Here is a 20,560-nt window from a genome sequence, read left to right as displayed (position 1 = left end):
CTGATGCTTTCCCCGGTGCACGGCGCTACGTTCACCTCCAGCCCCGCCTCAGTGAGCCGCGGCCCGGCCAGCACCAGGCCCCGCCGCCGGGGGAACGGCCCCGACTACAACTCCCGTCAGGCATTGCGCCGCAGGGTCGCGCCTCACCAGCGCCTACCCCCCGCCGCACTACATATCCCAGAAGGCTCCGCGGCGCCGGGCCGCCCGGGAGGTGGGGCTGCGGCGCATGCGCACGGCGGGGCGGGCGGGGGGGCGGGCGGCCTCGGCGGTGTCGCCGCGGTCGGTGGCGGCGGCGGGAGGCGGTGAAGTTTCTTCGGAGGGAGAAGGGGGCGGGAATAGAAAGGGCCGCCCGCCGCGCTGAGTCGAGCCGGGCCGGGCCGGGAGCGCGGCAGGAGGCGGCGGGTCCCCGCGCGGCCCGGCTCTCCTCACGGGGGCTCCCGGACTGCCCTGGACTCCAGTAAGTGCCTCGGCCCGGGGCGGGGGCGCTGAGGCGGGGCCGGGGGGCTGAGGCGGCGGGGCTGCCCGGCCCGGCCCGGCGGGGAAGGCGCCTGGTTGATGCTCTTCCTTCCGTGCTTGCCTGGTGTTTGACCGGGCAGGGCAGTGTCCTGTTCCCTCGACGCCTCTGCCTTTGTGCAGCTCCTCGGTCGTAGCCGCTTCGTGCCTTTCCCCTCCTTCCTCCCTCTCCTTTTTCTTCCTTTTCGCTTTCCCTCGAAGCCGCCGCCTTGGCGTGGGGGCTCTCCCCGTGTTTCACCTCGGGGGCAGTGTATGGAGGCCGTGGCATGATTGCCCTGGTAAAGCAGTCAAGGCTCTGTCACATCCCCAGAGGTAAGAGGATGATCTCATTATCCGTAATATTTTTTTTTTTTTTTTTTTTCCTTCTCCTGTCTTCTTCTCAACTTCGGTCTTTGAGCATGATGGGAAGGAGCGATCTTATCTGGGCAGAGCCCTGCAGTGATGGTGCCTGGGAGGGTGTGGGCTCCCGGAGCACCCCGCCTGCTCGGCTGCCAAGCCGGGCCTCTCTCCGTTGTGCTCGCGTTTGATATTGAAATCTCAAGCTGCAGCTTCAAGGAGAGCTGAGTGTGATTGGGACAGCTGACATTTAGTGGCTAGTTTGCTTTTAGCTTTCGAAGGCGCTAGTTCTGAAGGGGGCTGTTTTGGAAAGCTGTTGCCTGTGCCAGCAATGCAAGCCTGCACCTCTGAGTTGTGTTCTAGCTTAGTTGTAACCTGGGCTGGTTATTTACTGAAGCAAAGTGTCTTTAAATGGATAACTTGACTATAAATGAACGTTAAACTGTAACTAATATTGTCATATTTGCAGTTTTTAGCACATGTAAAACTCCAGATAGGCATTTGACATGCTACTAGCTTAATACAGACTTAAATACTGTATGTATTGTGCAGATTCCTTAGGTTCCCTTAATGCATAACCTTCATAAAAGGCATTATATTATTGCATAAAATGTTTGCAAAGTAACATCAAGAGGACAACAGTTTCTCTTTGGGGAACACGCCTCTGTTTTGAGGCCTTTTTTTAAAAAAAGTCTAATTTTCACTAATCAATGTACTAAGTTTATAAACAAGCAAAAAGAACGGTTTATCTTCAAGTGGGAAACAGTTATCAATTTGTTAGGCTAAACTTTATGAATTAGGCATGAGCAAAATGCTGTTGCTTATCTGAGTAAAGCTGAGAGGGAGAATTACTTTTTTTTTTTAAGATTCTTAAGAGCTAGATCTCTCCATGCTTCACCTTTTTACAAAAGCATAGTACTTTTAAAGAGACTACTTGACATCCCTGCATATAGTAAGCTGAATGGCATCAGCTTTTTTGTTGCCTTCTGACAAATTGCTTACTTTACTAAAAGAGGCCATAATGCCTGTAAAGATGCATTTTCTGTTCTGTTCCTATTACCCAATCCCATACATGACACTGGAAGACAGAGCCATATTTGATCATACAGTTTGGGCCTGTGAGGTGCCAGGAATAGCTTCTCACTGTTGAATCCAGCAGGGTTTGGTTTTTTGGTTGTTTTTTTTTTTTCTTTGATTTGTCCACTTCCTTTTTATACTTGGGCTGTGTTCACTATGATGCAGCACAAACACAGTCTTAACTGAGATGGAGCTGTGCATGGCGACTTTGGCTGGTTGCTCTATAATGAGTTACTCTGTCTTAATGAATTTACTATACTGCACTTTTAAGGATGGAGTTTTTTAATACTTTTGATTTGAAAGTAGTTATGAAGTATGATGAGGTCTTGTATCAGTTTATTTCACAACTGAGTTACAGGTGCTACTTTAAAGCAAATTCAGTAGTCCTTGAGAAAGTCTATACATCCAGTTACATATAGGAAGACTTCTTTATGTTTTATCACTTGTTCTCATGAGGCTCCACGTTGGATAAATTCACAGGACACTCGCTCCGTTCTAGTAAGTCTTAACAGCTGGTTTGGAACAGTGGACTTGCCTTTTAGGTCCCTGCAGTCTTGTCTCCTACTTCTCGTTATTTTTACTTGAGAGAGTCACACAAGGAATAATACATAAAACTGTCAGGTATGTAAAGCAGAGAAGTGTAGAAGTGCTGTTTTCGTGTTTGTCACGTGAGTAAGCGTTAAAAGTGGGCTGAAATCTCTCATGGTAGAGAGAGATTCTTAGCCTGGTTGATATTTGGAAGAGCGCCTTTTAATTCAGGGATAAATAAGCGCTGATGCTGCAGAAAGTGATAATTCAAGAGATAATACACGGGGGTTTTGTGTATCCTAGATATCACTGAATACTAGACTGCTGGAGACAGCTTTGCATAAAAAGTAAAACTTTGTGTGACTCGTGTTCTTTTTGCAGTTATTAAACATTGTGATTTTATTTCGTTAGTGTAGAAAAATTAACTTCAAGTTAGTAAATTGTAAAGATGAAATCTGTTTTCTTAAGCTATTTCTGTGTTTTATAACTACAGTTGGCCTTATGTTCCATTGTATAGCTATGCATTTCAAAGGCAGAAATAAAGAAAAAGATGCATGGTAGGTCACTGACAGGTATATTGCAGTGTTTAAATGTTTCAGAGGAGCAAATGCTTTCATATAAATTAGAGAATAGACAAAGAAGAACCAGTGTATGAAGAAAATAGGAAGCATCTTGATGCTTTTCCTCCTCCTCCTCTCCCACTGTATTTATTCTTCCTCAGGAGTAGTAACTGAGTGACAGAAGACAGACACACGCATGGGGAATAAGGAAGGCGTGTATACAAGGAAGAGATGTGAATGCAGGAAAAGGCCTTGGTTTTTCCAGGTAGCTGTGGCTTATTTCAGAAGGCAAGGGAGCTGTATCAGCAGAAATAGTAAAGGCTGACTGTATGTCAGAGAGTTAGTGTAGAAGAGAGGAAGAGCAAAAGGCAGTTTTTATTGACTGTAACAGATTAGAAAAAACTTGAGGACATTACTGAAATGTGAACAGATCTCTACTTGTAATACAGTCTCCAGTGTAGTGTTGGACATAACCCAAACTGCCAGGCCTGCAAAATTCTTAGTCTATGCCAGTAGATTTAGAATTCCATCGATGTCTTTATTACTAAATGTTCCTGGTTATTTAAGCTGACAGTTATCATAGTGAATATAGTTCCTTCAAAATGCAGCAAACCAGCAGCATTGGGAAGTGAGTGCATGTTATAAGTGAGAAGTTTCCTTGCATGCTGTGGTGTGCTCTTTCTTGTATCCAGTTGTACATCAGTGTTTGTCTAAACAATGGGTTGTGATACAAGAGCATGTATCTTTCTTGCAAGATGTTTTTTTTTTTTCCCCTGATAATTATGAACAATGGAAACATTCTTAGAAAATACTTATTGGGATTGGGAGCCAAATAAACCTTTGTGCAGTTGTATTATTGCATGAAAATACAGGATAGTAACTTACTTCAGTGCCAAAATATGGGAATTTGGGTAACTGACTTTAGCATAAAACATTTTTACAAAGTGCAGCAAGTACTGTAGATGTCACCACGAAACAAATGATGCAAGAAATACAACAGTCAGTACCTGTATTCTTTTGTTTCTGAGCCTAAATGCAACAAGACATGGCTAGAAGTGTTGCTCTCAATGCTTTATAAAATTATTTAAGAAACATAAATATCAACATTCTAGTGAGCTTATCTGACATACAGAAATAATGTAGCTGCTTTAAAAAAAATTGCCTGCTGAAGAGGTCGGAGTAACAAGTGCGGTTCAAGTTCAGGTTTTGAAGTTACACTTTAATGCACAGAATGACTGAAATGAATTGGAATGGGAGATATGGCTGAGCTGTTTCAAAATTTTTTTTACTCTTGTACTGATCTCTCAAATTAGGACTTTGAAAATTTGTAAGTCTAAGGTTATCTTGATACATGCTGTAGCCTAACTTTGAGAAACATTTAGATACGTATTCACATATGGCTCAATTTTATAAATAACGCTTTCCTGTTAGTGCTAGGTAGAGCAGCAGGGTTTTGTTGCTGTTGAGGAAGGAAGCTTGGTTCATTGTCTCAGCACTGAGCAGCATTTTCTCCCTCCAGGGACTTGCAGAAGCATCTAGAATGTGTAGGTGTTTCTTTAATCTTGGAGAAGGAACTTATTAAGCTTTCTGGTGCAGAACTGTATGAGCCACTTACTTTTAACAGATGTTATCTGCACGAGTAGGGAGTTGCAGGTTTGGTAGACATTTGTGGCATTCAACAGTTTAAACAGTTTTCAGGTTTGAACATATGCCTTTGCCTTGAAAATCTGAATAGTTTCAGGTATTTTACGTAGAAGAAAGGTGGTTCAGTGGTGAGGTTGCTGCTCTGGGACTTGGGAAACAGGTTCAGCTCACTGTGTTGCCAAAAGCTTCTTGTGTGGCCTGGGACAAGCTGCTTCTCTGTCCCTCCATTCTCATACTGAAACTGCAGAGCAGTAGCAGCTCTCTGCATCGCAGAAGTGTTACAAGGGTACGTCAGTCAGGTTTTGATGTGTTCAGGTGCCCTGGTAACGTGGGGCATATAGCTCCGTCGTGCTAGGAGGGAGAGGTTGAAGAAACTGCCCAAGTTAAAAGCTAGGGGTAGGCTTCAGGCAGGAGGAGTAAAATCAGAAAAATAAGGGGGGGAAGTTTTGACTGGAAATCTCTTGGATCAGTTAAAAACAGAGAAAGCAAGTCCTTAAAATTTTAAGGAGCACTGCATTGCTTTGTTTGTTTAACAAAGTATAAAACCAATGCTTAAAATACCTGAATGAACCAGGCAAATCTTTTCTATTATGATTCTGCCACACAGGGAACAATAGCAAAGCTGTCTGTTCCTCTGTCGACTGTTATTTTCTTTGGAAAATGCTTTTAATTCTAGCTAACCATTACATCCAAAGGTTTTAGCTGTCAATTTTGTTGATTTGTTCTGCTGGCATGATAGGCAGAATCTCTTAAATTCAGTCTGATTTATTGACTTTTCACGTGAAAGAGGTTGAGAAAAGATACCTTCTCTACCTCCCCACTCCTCTAAGGGGGAAAAGAATTTGCAGCCACCTCTTTAGAGCAGAGTCTTTAGTAACTTTATAGAGCTAAAAGTATTTTGGATTTAAAATCCTTCTGGTGGAAATATAAGATGGTATTGTCATTGCTATAAACTGAAAATGTAGACTAGACAGCAATTACCAAGTTTTGCAAATGTGTTTTCATTGTTGAGACTCAACACTCCCAGGAACAGTCTCTCTGCACTGGCAGATAGGTGATAAATTCATTAGTTTAATATGTAATTGTTTTGATGTGTATGCTCTCCATGGGTGCTTTGGTACCCACCACATTTACATCCCATGTCCAAGAAAATGTGTTTGAACTTGTTCAGACTAGTGACTTAATTAAGTGTTCTTCTGTTAAACGCTAAAACAGTTACATGTCAGGTTTGTTGTAAGAGTGAGCAGTCCTCTTAAAACTGCACTTCAAAAGATGTTGTTAAATATATTGGTTAACTCTTTAGGGAGGCTTATAATAACAAATGGGAATTTAGGCCGTACTAATAATTCATCTGGCAAGTTATTTCTATAGCGAGTAGACTCAGTGCCTGTATGTGCACTAGTGCTGCAAAGTTAGGTAGCGGTGCTTAGAGGATGTTCTTGCTTCAGAAGTGTTCCTGCTTATTCAGGACTTCAGGCTTTGGTTATATTTCTTTGTTTTCTCATTAACTTTTTTTTTCCTTAAATCAAGTTCAGTTTATTTATACTGTTTTGCTAATTTGTGCTGGTGCCCTGATTTTTGGGTGGAGGAGCAGGATTTCTTAGGGAGGTCCATTTGTTCCCTTCTTGGGGGAAGGCTGCAGTACAGTATGTTGAAACCCAGTCTGTTGCATACTCATGGTAAGTTCAGGATTTCCAGGCATGTTGTTGCACATACACAGGACTTGCAATTCTTCTGGAGTATTTCCGTCTCGCTGTGTGTAGGTCAGGCAGCAATCCTGCAAAGTGCCAGGAGCCTGATGACTTCCTGGTAGTATTGGGATTACTCTGTAGGTGGAGCATTGTTATTCTCCATATGCATGGTAATTTATGCTTTAAGAAACACCAGTGTCAGTGCAGAACAACAGCTGTGCAGTAAACTGGTATTTGTGTCATTGCACATTTAAGAAGAAAGGTAAGGAAGAAGGTCAGCAGCCAGACATGGGCTGTACCTGATGTGAGGACAATTCCTTGGGCTTACGGCTTGCTTCCAAGGAGGAAGGCTGCTGGAAGTGAGTAGTGTGAGAAGTTATAGTGAAGTATGTGCTTCAAGTGAAGTGTTAGTGTGCTGGCACTAACCTATCATTGCAGATAAGCTTTTATTTTATCGGGTTTCTCTCTGTGTCAGGTGAGGCTTTCATTTAATATACCAGAGTGGGATTTCATTTTCTTAATTTAAGAAGTATAAAAAAGCAGGGGGAGGGGAGGGGCGCGGGGAGGTAACGACCTGGAAACCTTGCTGTTTGATGGGAGCTTAATTTTCTCCTCCCACCACGGTAAACAGGAGCTGGCATGTGTTCTGTAAATGAGTATTGGCTCACTTACATGAGACAGACAAAGCCTTATTTGTCCTAAAGAACTTTCACTAACTTGTGCTTACTGAAGAGCTCTCAGATTAGTCCTAATCGCTGTGAATCCTTGTGTAGTGCTAACATGATTGATAAGTAAGCTAGATTCTGGAGGAGATATCTAGTCTTTGCAGTAGCGGGAATTTTGGCCTACATAGTGGCTTATGCAATGAACTGAATGTGGTCTGTACTGTAAAGTCCCACAGTATTAAAATAACAGCGAGGTAAAATCTTAATGGCAACAATTTTTCCTTCCCAAGGTATTAATGTAGATGTACCATAGCAAATTCAATGCAGAATAAAAAAAATGCAAAATTAAATCTGTAAAATCAAATTTGATAATCAGTTACTTGCTTTGTGTGCTTTGGTTTCATTAAATCCTTTTACATTTTTAAAAAAGGTCAAACCAAATATTCATCTGATAGTGTTCTTTTCATTATTTGATACTTTAACTGAAAAATCAAGTGATTTACAGTCCTTGTTAGACTCCACAGTTTGGTTATGAGCGTTAAAAAATATGCTTGCTTGCTTTGTGCTGAGCTCACTGTAGACAAAATTGTTAAATGTTGTCTTAAACCTGTGTTCAGATGGCCTGTAATATGTTGTGCTACTAGTAGACATATGTAATGTGAAATCACAATTCGCAGGTATTCAGCTATTCAGAGCTGGCTTTAGAGTGTCTTAAATATGTACAGTTTAATGGAATTAGTCTGAGTATGATATGCTTGCATGTAAACTTGGATCTTGCCTTTGGATCTATATGTAAAAGATAATCTTTTACTACTGCAATGCTCTCTTAAGTTTCCCTCTGTTTGGCTTCTACCCAATGTATTCAGCACGACGTTTTGGTGCTGAGGCAGATGGTTTTTTTAAGTAGTACTTTCCAAATTATTTTGACACACTCTTATGTACATGCTGCTATTTCTTTAACAATGTAAGAGTACTCTGTGAAAACTGAAGAAGATATTTTCAACTTGTTAATTTCCTAACCAGCTGGCCTTTTGATTTTTTACATACTTGACAGGAAGAAGGTCTATGTTTGTTTATGCTGGTGAGTTTGTACTCAGGATTCAGCGTGAAAATCAGCAACACTGGCTCAAAAATGGCAAACTTTTTTTTAACCAGCCTCACCTTCTTTTTTGTATTGAACTTCCTCAAGTCAAATAAGCTTCATCAGGATTTGTAGTTTGATGGAGATAGTCTTTGTGCTTTGAAGTCATTGGGATGCTTTTGAGACTCTTGCCCTTTCATATTTGAAGACAAGTTTGGGTTGAATTTGAAATAGCTGGCAGTGTGTGGAATCTGAGTTCTCGGAGTGGTTGGCCTAGATGAAACAGTTACTAGCAGTTGAAATTAAACAGTTTTTTTACTAATGAGTAACTAGTAATAATAAGTAATGTGCTTATTGTCTGCTTAATTTTTAATTTGGTTTAGTTCTCATGAATGGAACAATTTCTATAGACTAATGCATGTAAGCGTTTTCAAGAACAAGGACCTAATTTGTCATATTTGGAGTTTTACATACAGCACTTATTTAAAATTTTGAAAAGGCCCATAATAACATTAAAAATAATTGTAAATAATCAACTCTGAACCTGCATTATTAAGCATTTTAACTAGTCTGTAACTGAAATTAATAAGCTTTTAAAAATTTGTTTTGTGGATTGTATGAGATAAGTCAAAGTGAATTAGGGTAACTATATTCTGTTTTCCTCTGTTGTACTCATCTCTGGTTATATCTCATTTTGAGTAACTTTGTATTACCTAGACTTAATATGAAGTGATGAAAACTGTACTTCTGGCTGTTGTAAAAACTTTGCGTTATTGAACATATTCTTTCCTTGTCTTTTAACTTTTTTACTTTATTGCTTTCTAGGCTAGTCATCACTCATAAGTTATTAATAGATAAATTTCAAGAGTGTCTTTTATAATGGCCTCACTGCACAGGATGCTTCCTTTTATTTGCATTAGCTCAGTGCATTTAGAGGGACAATTAAAATACTTGTTTTAGCTAGGCAAAAACCATTAATAGGTGAGGTTTTTTGTTTTGGCTCTCTTAAGAGATCAGTGATAGAGAGGAATTTTGCATCCTGTGCAGTGCATTTCCTCATTTCATCATATCCCAGAGCCTTTGGCTGCTATTGCAAATACCTTAAAATGGAGGAAAGTAGTTCAATTAAGAGCACAAAACATCACTTACAGAAATTCCTGCAAAAGTTTTTGAGGAAGTACCAGTCTGTTCCATCGTGGAACTTGTAGATCAGTATTTGAAATAGGCCAGCGGATGATGGATTCAGGTAACTTCAGAACATTTTTCCTTAGAACTCCAGTCTTCCCCTGAAACATAGTGAAATTTTTACCTAGACAAAGGTAACATTTCTGCAGTTTAGCCTAAAGATGAAGAGTTTGTGCGTGGATCGATGTCGTTGTTCGTGGTGAATGATTGCAGCTTTCTGGCGAGCAGTGTGTCTGGAGTTGGGAGGCAGACCAAAATGGCTGTGAAAAACCTTAACCGCCAGCATGGTAGGGAGGGAGGTGGTGGTCTGTGTTCATTAATGGCATGCATCTTTTGTGGTTAACTGCATCTCGGTTGTTTCTCACTTCAGTTTGAGCCAACTGTTTCTCATTGGTGTGTTGTTATACCAAGGGTCTTGGGGTGTTGCAGGTTTTACTGGATTGAATCTGTACTGAAAGAAGGTATACCAAACTGTGTGCTTTGATGCATTTCTGTTGTTAAAATGTATATTTTAATAACTGTTGGTTATATGTGGACGTTGAAAGCACCCAGGATTAATGCTGTAGCATTTAAGTTGTAGATAGTATGGAATAAAATTATAGTCATTTGACTTGCTGAGGTACACTGGAAAAGAAGGGAATAGTTGGCTTACCCTGATTTAACAAGTCTTCCTGGAAAACAGCAGATCAGATGCGTTTTGAAGACAATGATGACTGAGTAAGAGTTAAGTGCAAGATAAGACTGCTGGTTTTGTTAGATGATTCATCAGTGCAAATGATGATTCTTCTATATTGTGGCCTGGTTGGAAGTTGGATTAGGTACTGGGGGAGGGATGTATTGTTTGATATGCCTCATAGTTTGATCAGGGATAGGAGAGGTCAGTGCTACTGGTACTTATTTCCAGTTTTTTAATTTTGAAGATTAACTTATGCTTAGGAATTCTCTTCCAGGTGATTACTGGCCTTGTGCAGCTGCGTTTTTTCCTTCTTCTTGACCACTTTAGAGAAGGAATCTAAATTTAGGGGGCAGCATATCTTGGAGACTTCCAGTTCTCATTTGTAGATGTAGTTAAAATGTTGCTAATAGTTTCATACAGCAAATCAAAGTCATGTCGTCTTTGTTTAACAGAAGCATACAATGTCTGTTGTGCCCTCCAGAACAAAAATGAATCAGTGAAGGATCTTTGGGAAATAGAAGAGCTCAGCATGCCATTTTAAAACAGTCAATCCTAAATTATCTTTGGTTGTCATCAGACTTGTACCCAAGTCATCTCTCCAGCTCCTGGATCAGTGTTTTTCTGTCATGTTTTGGGTACTTAGGAAATCGTGGCTTTAAGGGGTTTGTGAAAGATGAGCAGAGACATTGTCTCTCAGTTTAAATTATCTATACAGTGTTCTGCCTCTACTGGAAGATTTTCAAGGGACTGAAAATAAAGACGTTTGAACAACTGTCCTGGAAGATTTATGTGAGTTGTTTTCAGAGGCTGTTCTGAGCTGGTTGTCTCAGGATTGGGGTTTTTTTTGTTCCCCCCCTCCTCTCTGTTGTTCTGACTGTATGCAAGAAGGAAAGCTTTCATTGCTGTGTTCTTCAAGGTATAAGCAGGACAGTCTGAACTCATCCCTTACCCTTGGGAGTCAGTAAATGGAGTAAATGGCCAGTAAAAGAGATGACCAACTGGAGAGTAGCTGATTTACAGCAGGAAGCTGATAGTAATTGCCTAGGCAAAAGCCAAGAGCATTCAATAATTAAGCTGTCCCTGGAACTGCAGGCAAGACTGGAGATTGCTGGGGATGCTGCTTACTTACCTTCCCTTTGTGGTGATGGAGCTAGTGTAAATAGTAGAGCTTAAAAAGGGGGGTGGGGAGGAGGGATGGGCATGACTCATGGCATCATTTTATATTTATCAAGTGTAGTTTTATGAATGTTGTTCATCATTTCAGAGATGACTAAGTAGGTAATGTATGTTTCTTAATCTTCTTAGCTAAGAGAAAAAGAACCCCAAAGTCATCTCCTGTGGTAAGTTAAATCCGAAGGTCAAAATGTCCATACGCTAATAGAGCAGGAAGTAAAAGTGTTATTCTAAATTAAAGAAATAAAAATAATAATAAAATTATACACAAAGCTTGGGGAAAACACGTGAAATAAAGCTAAAAGGTATTAAGGAGCAGTGCTCATCTTGCTGTATTTCTTAATCAAGCTTTCATGTGGATAGTGCAAAGCCTATTGCATGGTCTTTTTATTCATATGAAGTTCCACTTTCTCTGGTGGAACTGGAAGCCAGTGGTCCGTGGTTTATGCCTACTTGTGGAAATCAAGCATTAGCTATCAAAGGAGAGATTGGGCCATAGAAATGTTACCTTGCATGCTGCTTTAATAGTCTTGTATAGAATTTGTACTTGAAGATATGGAGGCTGCAACCAAACTGTAAAGGAGGTGAACTCAAGAACAGGTGCTGGTGTGAAACTAAAATAGAAATTAGTGTAGGAGAGTTTAAGCCATCTGTTATAAATGGTGAAAACGAGATGCTTGTGTGCCTCTGCAGGTTCTAGTTGTGCAGTCATGCATTTACAGTTATAGACTGGGAGAAGGTGATCTGTGACTTTTATTTATAGTGGTGCCCAGGAGGCCATGCAGCCTTCAGTTTGTGATACAAATGTTGAGGAGTGTTGGTATATGGTGTACCGCAGAGGAAGAGAGCAGTGAGACGGGAAATTTGAGAGAAGCTGGCCTGATGAGGTATGTACCTGCTTAAATTAGTACACCACTAGAAAGAGGGATGTAAGACTTCAAAAATAAGTGAGACCTCCTGTTTGGATTATAACACAACCCTCCAAGAAGGAATTTTAAGGAGCTACAAGTTTTCTGAATTCTTACAGATGAGTGTCAATATACATCAAAATGAGTTTTCAAAAATATTTTAGCTTCTGGTGAATTATGGCGAGAACCAAGAGGAAATGGGCCACAGGGACATTTTTTCTGAAGTAGCACTATGTCATTGACCCATGTCTCCTCCCTCCCCTGCCCCCCCAACTCTGGAGAGGGAAGGCAAAATAAAATGAAGTTGTATGTATTCTGTTACAGGTTTGATGCCTTCAGCTTTTCTCTCTAAGAACTCATAATCTTTTTATAATATTTGATTCTAAAAATGGGCAGAAGAGTTATTACAATGTTCTGTGCTGCAGATTCTGCTGCAGAAAATAACTAAGTGTGCACGTAATAAGAGCTGTAAAACGTACACAGACTTGGAGATTTTTGTTTTATAATCACCTGAAATAATAACTTCATGAACAATAAATCCTATCTATGTAAGGCAGGATCCGTATTCTGAAGACACTTTTAAGTTGAAGTTCTGGTGAATTGTTAGGCTGGTGGTCTTCCAGCCAGATTTCCTACACTGAGGAGTTAATGTTGGAGTTCTGCAATTCCTTTTATGAGTCTTCAGAAGTAAAGTGGTAATTCCATCGTTGTTGCTTTTTTGGTCTCTGTAGCGTTGCCAGGAAGCGTGTCGTAGTAGTGGTTTTATCATGTGTGTTCAGTTGCTTTAGTAACTGGAAGAAGGGCACAAATTGATTTTTTTTTTTTTAATGTGCATTACAAATTGTACTTCGTTAATGAATGCTGAATAGAATTGGTATTAATTTACAGTGGAATCTTGCCAAGGTGTAATGTGGTGGAAGCAGACTTTTAAAACCAGAAAACAATTGCATGATTTTATGTTCAATTTCAATTTTATAATAAAGTTAAAGGGTTTTTTATCTCTTAGTCTTTAAGAGTATCAGTCTGGTAGATGTCAGTAATCACATGAGGGATTTTGAACTAATTTGAGGAAAACAGCAATTATATAACTAAAGTTTTAAAATTAATCATAGTTTATCCTGTATTTTCATCAGAGGACAAAGGAACTGCAAATAGTATAATTTTGTAGGCTAGAAATTAGTTAGTAGTACTTTGAAATAGAAAATCTGTATGAATTTAGGGTTTTTTTTCTGTGAAAATTGGTTTATTGACAAATAAGAGAAAGCTTCTGAATTTTGTCTTTTGCCGTGGAAAAAAAAATTAAAGTATTGGAGTGCTTCAACTTTAGGTAATTGTATGCTCATAATGGAGCATTATGAGTATCCTCCTTTCATTTTTCTTAAAAGGTTTTTTGAAACATAGATTCTCCTATAGGGGAAAAGTGCTTTGAAAATTCAGTTGGTTTTATTCAAGGAGTCTTAATCAATCTGTATCTTGTTTCAAAAACAAGTTTTCCTTGTTTCATTTTCGTCACATCTGCGGAGAACACAGCTTAAGCCTGCTCAAACAGGAAACCAGCCACCAATATTTGCTTTTTTTAGGCAGGAGGCTTTTCTGGGCTTCATAAACATATTAAGCTGAAATGGTGTCCCGGAAGTGCTGTATATTTTGTTGAGGGACCACCTGGCACAACTTAGGACAATACTGGTAAATGACAATTTTTATATTAATTTAAATGAAAACAATGTGTGATGCCAAGTTCTGCCAGTTTAGATGTATAATGTAGAGAACAGCTACCCTTAAGCTTGCCCCTAGCTACAGATGTGTTTATAGTGAGATGTTGCTTCAGTGTAAAGTGATCTCAAGAGCCAGCATGTGAATTACTGATGAATGTTTGTTATGATTATGACATTGTCTTAAGAGTGCTCAAGTGTTTGTTTTTGCTGTTACTTATAGTTATAACTTGGTTGCAGAACTTGTCTTAGATCTGTGATATTTAAATTGAGGAACATACCAATAAAACTTAGATTACCTTAGTAAATTCTGTTACTTTATTGAAGGACAAACTTATGCCTTTGAAGATTTAAACCATTGTGGCATACCTTAAATACGGAGTCTCTTTTACCTTTTGGAGGTAGAAAGAAAAACAAATCAGTCAAGCACTTAATGGAAGGCTTATACACACTTAATGTCCTTGTAGCTATATAGAAAATGTCTTGCATCTCAAACAGAATCGTGTTAACTTTGTTACACACAAAAATGCATTTAACTGTAGGAATTTAACAGCTTATGTTAAAAAAACCCAAACCATTAACATCTTTAATAGTCTGTCATCGCTATGATATTGCAATCTCTTCAACTTTTTGCAAATACTACTGAATTGAGATTGTTAGATCTGGTCCCTCATGCCAAACTTAATGTATCAGACTTGAGTTCGTACCGGAGGATTAGTTTGCTGTTGAGCACAAAAAAGGTTGTTTATTTTACAGATTGAGTTAAAGAGCTTAAAAATGTTTACTAGAAATTCTTCTAGTATGGTATCAAAGTCATAACAGATTTTTAAAAAATTGTTTCTCAAAGTGGTTGAAGCAAAATTTGACTAGTATTCTAGTTATATGAAATGACAGCTGTAAATACAAGCATATATCTACATGTTTGTATATCTGATCCCCAAAAATAAATATATGCTTATCTGTATATCTGATTCCCCAAAATAAACACTTTAAAATGTGCTTGTTTTACTGTGGTGTATCAATAGCTAGCTACAGATAGTTATCAAGTGTCTGCCTCATTGTGTGTGAATATAACTATATTTAAATCAAATAGCTTTAAGCAAGGAGATAGTAAAGGTAAACAATTTCAAGAAATATTAAAAAGAAACTTCCATATTACACAGTGAAAGCTGGAAGATGTTATGAAAAGTGTGAAGTGCTTAAACCTTCTATGTCTCATGTTTAATATTAATATTTTCGTATATGTACTATTTCTGATTTTTGTAACAAAATGTAAAGAAGACTGAATTGTTTCTTTCCTGCTCTGGGAAAGATTGGCATCAACCTGATTTTTTCATGTTTAAATGTTGGTTTATTGCCATTTTTAGATGAGTATGCAAATTTATCTTTGGTCTTACAAGGCTGGCTCTTAAGGTAAAATGTCTGTCCTGTAAAATAAAAGGAAGCAAAAAAAAAAAAGATGCAATAGCCTGCAGTAAGAGCTATAAAAGGTGAAGCAGGCAAAATGGGAATAGGTGATCAGCAGTACAGATTTTTATTTATTTACTTTTTAAAGCAAAACAAAAAAAAGGCAAACACCCCCCCCCCCAACCCAAAATAAAAAAAAGCCTACCACCCTCAAATTTAGTACCACATGGATACTGAGGATTTCAGTTTTGGACTAGCAAGTGTGTTCACATCTCTGTTGCTGCACATACAACTTCATTTTGACTATTTAATGTATGAGGATGAAAAGATGTCTGTTCTTAGACATTGTTAGACATGAAGTTCTTTTTGTAGGAGAAAAGAAAAATGTGAACAATGTTTCCAAAAGCCTCTTTGTTGAATTTGCCTAAGCAAAATATGAAAATTCACGTTGGACAGTACAGCTGCTGACAAAGATCCTTTCTTGACCATGAAAGGCAATGTCAAAGAAGGAAGTGTGAACCTAGCATTATCTCAACTTTGTGCAGGTTGTGAAGGAGAGTCTTTGATTATTCTTTAGTGATCTTGTAAAAGCTGGTTTTGATGCTCATCTACTATTTACCACTTGTATCTTTGCACTTAGGGTATTAGATATCCTAACAACATGCCTCAAAGAAGTAAGAAAGACCTATCTAAAAATTCAGTGGTGGTAGTGGGGGGGGAAACAGCAACGCCTTACTTATCTTCTGTAGAACCTTCTTTAAGCTACTAGTTGAAACTGCTCAAAATATCGTGGGTAGGCACAGAACAGTCTTAAAATTAGTAACGAGGAACTTTGCTTAACTACTATGCTTTTTGTTCTGCAGTGTGATGTTCAGAGTCAGAAATGCCTTATGTGGATCGTCAGAATCGCATTTGTGGTTTCCTAGATATTGAAGAAAATGAGAATAGTGGAAAATTTCTGCGGCGGTACTTCATTCTGGACACACGAGAAGACAGTCTGGTGTGGTACATGGATAACCCACAGGTGAGATGTTCTTGGCAATAGTTATCTGGCTTCTATCACTTTAAACTTTTGCAGAATTTTAGCAAATTTACTTAGGAAGAATGGGGTTTAATGTTAATTTATGGACCTGGAAGCTGGGAGGGGAGAGGGGGAAGCTACGTAAGTGAACTAATTGTAAATCAGTGTCTCTTCTTTGCTAATATGTGCACTATTTTAAAGAAAAAATATAATTCATATTTCTGTTTAAGACATTACCAATTGCAGGTAGTAGTAAAACCTTAAAAACAACGTGAACATCAGTGAATTGCTGATATATGGAATCTTAAGTATTGACCAGAGAATTGCGGATCAGATAGGAATCTGAATTTGATACCACATGTACATCAGTTATTTGTTTTGAATCATGATGTGCTATATTTATTTTGTTTTCTATCAGGTGTCTTGAATGTGCATTGCAGGTTCTTGCGGGCACTAGGTAGTGCTATACAATATAACCAGATGAGCCGAATCACATACTGGTTTCATTATTTCAGGTCTTTTAATTCACCTTTAACCCTGTGTGGAAGTATATAGTTTTCCTTGCATTGCATGGGTCAGTTAGCAGTTCTATGTTACTTCAACTGAATCAGTCATTGAAAAGCAATTTCTAATGATGCTTGCCGTTTCAGTACAGCATGAATGGTACGTGAATGCAAAAAGCCTGTATCCATCATGATGGAGAGCATCCTTTATATAAAAGCTACTTTTACAATGTACATGCATCAGTGTGTTTTCTAGCATAGGGGAGAACAGATAATTGCTTAGGATTTGGGTACAGAGACAGTGAAAGCGTAGGATCTAGGTCAGCTGACAACTGTCTGCCAGAAGAATATTCGTGTAGCATTCTGCCAGGAAGAGCACAGTTAAAATGCAGTAGAAGTCTACTGTTCAAAGGAACTAACAGAAAAACAAATAATTAAACGGTATGTAATTCAATGAATGTGACTTGTGACTGAAGCATTCAGAAGTTCTTACTGAGGGGAAAAAAGAAATAATTTCTGGAAATAAGATTTCAAACGTTTGATCTCAACGAGTGATATGAAGCAGTTCTTTTCTTCAGTTTCTCCTGTGATATAACCAGAGCATGTGGGCAAAAACTTGAAAGGCCATAGAAATTGCAGTTCATCGGAAGTTTTAAGACTAATATTTGCAGTGCAAGCCTCTTAAAGTTTTTAGTTGAGGCTTTCTTATCTTTTTTTTTAACGTTAGAGTTCATGCACAAATGAAAGGGTGCCTTGCAAGGGGCAAGTTGAAGCTTCTTGATTTTTCTTCCGCTGCTGGTTTAGTTTTGAAGAACTACAGAGCTTTTATAGAGCCACTGTGTGGAGACCATTCTTAATGCTTGTAGTGATGAAACTCTTCATATAGGATGAGTCTACGATGTGTGCAGAACTTCACTGGGCCCTTTGTTGCTGATAAGTGCTCTATTTGTATCTGTGAAAATCAGTTCTGCTGTTCAAAGAAATAATGTTTTTAAGTCCACCATTAACCACACATTCTTATCCTAATATAAAGAATATAAAACTGGTATATGCTGGGATCAAAATCATTCTGATAAAGTAAAACTTAAATTTATTTATTTGGGCAGAACGGGAAGACTTTTTTTATTAGATTTCAGTGTTACCAGTCTATAGTAAACCTAACCTACTTCTTACCTTTGAAATAGGAATGGAATATAAACCAATTATTTGTTTGTCTTTCTGACTCTGTGGGTACCATTAGGCTCCTCTTTGCGATGTAGAAGTTCATAAGACACTATGGAATAGTGTGAAAAAAGCACTTTAGCTGGGGAAAGGATCAGCGAGCAGATGCAGTACCATCCCTATGGTCTCCAGGGAGGCCTGTAGTGGGAAGAATGATACTGTAACATAAAGGGCCATTTTGAAAGTAAAAATTGTAATGGAAAAAAGTATATGGAAAACAATGCTCTATTTAAAGGAATAAAATTAGGAAGACTATTTCATCAGAAACAGTTAATAAAAAAGTTATCCGTGTTTTGTGATGCTCAGTTCTTTAACTGTTATATTTCTAGACTACTAGCTGGTTGTGAATAGTAATGTAAATGTTAGGGCTAGTATGTTAAGCAAGGATGTAAAAACAACGGACAGCTCCTTTTTGGATTGTAAATACACTTAGGCTTAACTGCAATTTTAGAAAATACCATGGTCTTTCCCTGTAATAACTTTAATATTAAATGAAAAGACTATGATTTTTCAATCCATTTTGGAAAATATGTGAGATGGCCTTTGAAGTATCTGACGTAATAGGTGAATGTCACTTCTTGTCCCTTCCGCCTGCCCTGGTCAAAATACATAAGACTCCAACATCTGTTAAGGAAAAAGTATTCTTTCCGGATTTCCTGGATGCAGACCTGCAAGAATCCTTTTTCCTCTAGTAAAATACATAAACCTCTGAAACAATTACTATTTGTATTGTTTCTAGCAGTCTTTCTGTTTTTAGTTGATTAACAGATGTGTGTATAATAAACAAGTAGTTTAGATCCTGTTTCAAGCATACATTGTGTATTGTCTATGAAAACACATAGAATTTTCTTTTTGTTTGTGGAATTATTTGCTTTTTATGCGTAAACACTGACTGTGATACGAGAATAAACTAGTGTTGCTTTGTAACATATGATTTGTTTCAGAATCTTCCCTCTGGATCTCCACCTGTTGGAGTCATTAAACTTACCTATATTTCAAAGGTAAGATAATATGTAAGACACTTGTTGCTAAATTTTTAGTGATAACTACCAAGGGCCGCTTCTGAAGGCCTCAACTTTAGGCAATTTTAAATGCCTCTTCGGTGGCACATGGGAAGCTTTTTGCTTGTGTGCTACTCCTGAATTTTAGAGAAGTGTTACAAACACTTCAATAGTATCGGGTTAAAATAAGAACAGGCTAATTACTGTGTTGTCTAGGTTTGTTTTGTGATTTCAAGTGGCAGCTCTTTGTGCTGCATAGAATTAATATTTCTGAACTGTATGTTTCAGTTCTTTATGAGTATTTGAATTCCAATTAGTCTTGGAGAAAAGACAGGCCACTTATGAAGTGGAAGATAAGTCTTTGGGTGTGATAGTTTGCAAGTATAATGATTCTTAGTAGATAGAACAGAAAAATTTCTAGAAAATACTTACACGTTGTTCATTACACTCTGTATACACTCACTTCCAAATATGTCTGAAAGAAAACTGTGAACTAAGAAAGTCTCCATGGTTAAATTTGTAGCAGATACTGCATTAACAAGTAAATGGAGAAAAATAATTTACCTTCTCTTGTCTTTTTGCTCATTTCTCATCCTTCCTTTGCTTTTCTTGTTGTCATACTGCATCTTCCCACCTTCCTTGTTTTGTTTTTTTTATTCTTGCAAAAGATATCATTGATGCTGGTTATATCGTGAGTACAGAAGTGTCTGTGGAGACCCGCTTATGTCCTTCCTGGTTTCCTCCTCCTGTGCTTACTTTGCCCCAAACCTCACAGTTGTCATCTTAAGAAATCTGAAATCTTGTACCTCACTTTTAGTGGGAGCAGGGGTGGTCACCCGTGCCTTTGCGCCTGTGTGCACCTTTGAAGGCAGCTCAAGTCCGCCTCCTGTGCAGACGCTCTGTCTAACTTTCCACCGTTGTTCTAGTTACATAGTACCTGGTTTTTGTTTCTGGCCAAAAAAAAGGTTTTGATGTGACAGACTGCTTTGCCTTCTCCCCCACACTTGATGGAAGTGCTCTATAATGTAAAAATGTCACCGCCTCTCTCAAAACAGGACACCCGCTTCTCTCCTCCCCCAATACTGCAACATTTTAGAGACTGCTGAAGTGGCTATTATTCTTTTAATGTTAATGAACCAAAATACAGCTGATGTCCCTGACAGTATGAAATGTCCTTGAATTTTTAGTTCAATTGAGACATAGAACTTCAAAATGCGAGTAGAAGTGTTATGTTTTCAGATTTCAACATTTGTCTGGTAATGAATCCTTAAACTTAAGGAATAGGAACATATGTCTTAAGCTGTCTTCTTATCATAGGTTGCACATCTTGAACTGAATTTTATATAGTATTTTTTGTAATATCTGTATATCTATACATAACAAGCTTGCTATGCTGCTAATCTTCAAATTTAGCCACTTGAAAGAGGAAAAAAAGTTGTGATATCTGATGTATATTTTGTATGAACAGTGATATTTACAATCTTAATTTCCCTACTAGGTTAGCGATGCAACTAAGCTAAGGCCAAAGGCAGAATTCTGTTTTGGTAAGTTCTTGCATGCGGCATGTGCATCAAGTACATTCTTCAGAAATTTGAAACAAAGATAATGTTCTGCAATTCTGTTACTAGATACAGCTGGTAGTGTATTTTTTAAAAATA

At 38.4% G+C, this 20,560-nt stretch overlaps 1 protein-coding gene across 3 annotated transcripts in view; it reads left to right on the top strand.

Annotated features, from left to right (window-relative positions):
* The first annotated feature begins 405 nt into the window (after nucleotides 1-405).
* Nucleotides 406-20,560, top strand: part of PLEKHA1 (pleckstrin homology domain containing A1) — a 39,272-nt gene continuing 19,117 nt past the window's right edge. For 2 of the 3 annotated variants that reach the window (XM_050899051.1, XM_050899050.1), the window contains exons 1-4: nucleotides 406-457; nucleotides 16,020-16,180; nucleotides 18,846-18,902; nucleotides 20,401-20,446. In XM_050899051.1, the coding sequence (XP_050755008.1) occupies nucleotides 16,040-16,180; nucleotides 18,846-18,902; nucleotides 20,401-20,446 (244 nt within the window). In that variant the 5' untranslated portion in view covers nucleotides 406-457; nucleotides 16,020-16,039. Of the gene's footprint in view, nucleotides 458-16,019; nucleotides 16,181-18,845; nucleotides 18,903-20,400; nucleotides 20,447-20,560 lie in introns of those variants that run through there. The other variant, XM_050899053.1, reaches the window with a different exon arrangement.

The sequence above is a fragment of the Gymnogyps californianus genome, chromosome 6, assembly GCF_018139145.2.
Source record: "Gymnogyps californianus isolate 813 chromosome 6, ASM1813914v2, whole genome shotgun sequence".
Classification (NCBI taxonomy): Eukaryota; Metazoa; Chordata; class Aves; order Accipitriformes; family Cathartidae; genus Gymnogyps; species Gymnogyps californianus.
The sequence above is the reverse complement of the archived record's forward strand: the minus strand, read 5'-3'. Positions and strand labels throughout refer to the sequence as shown.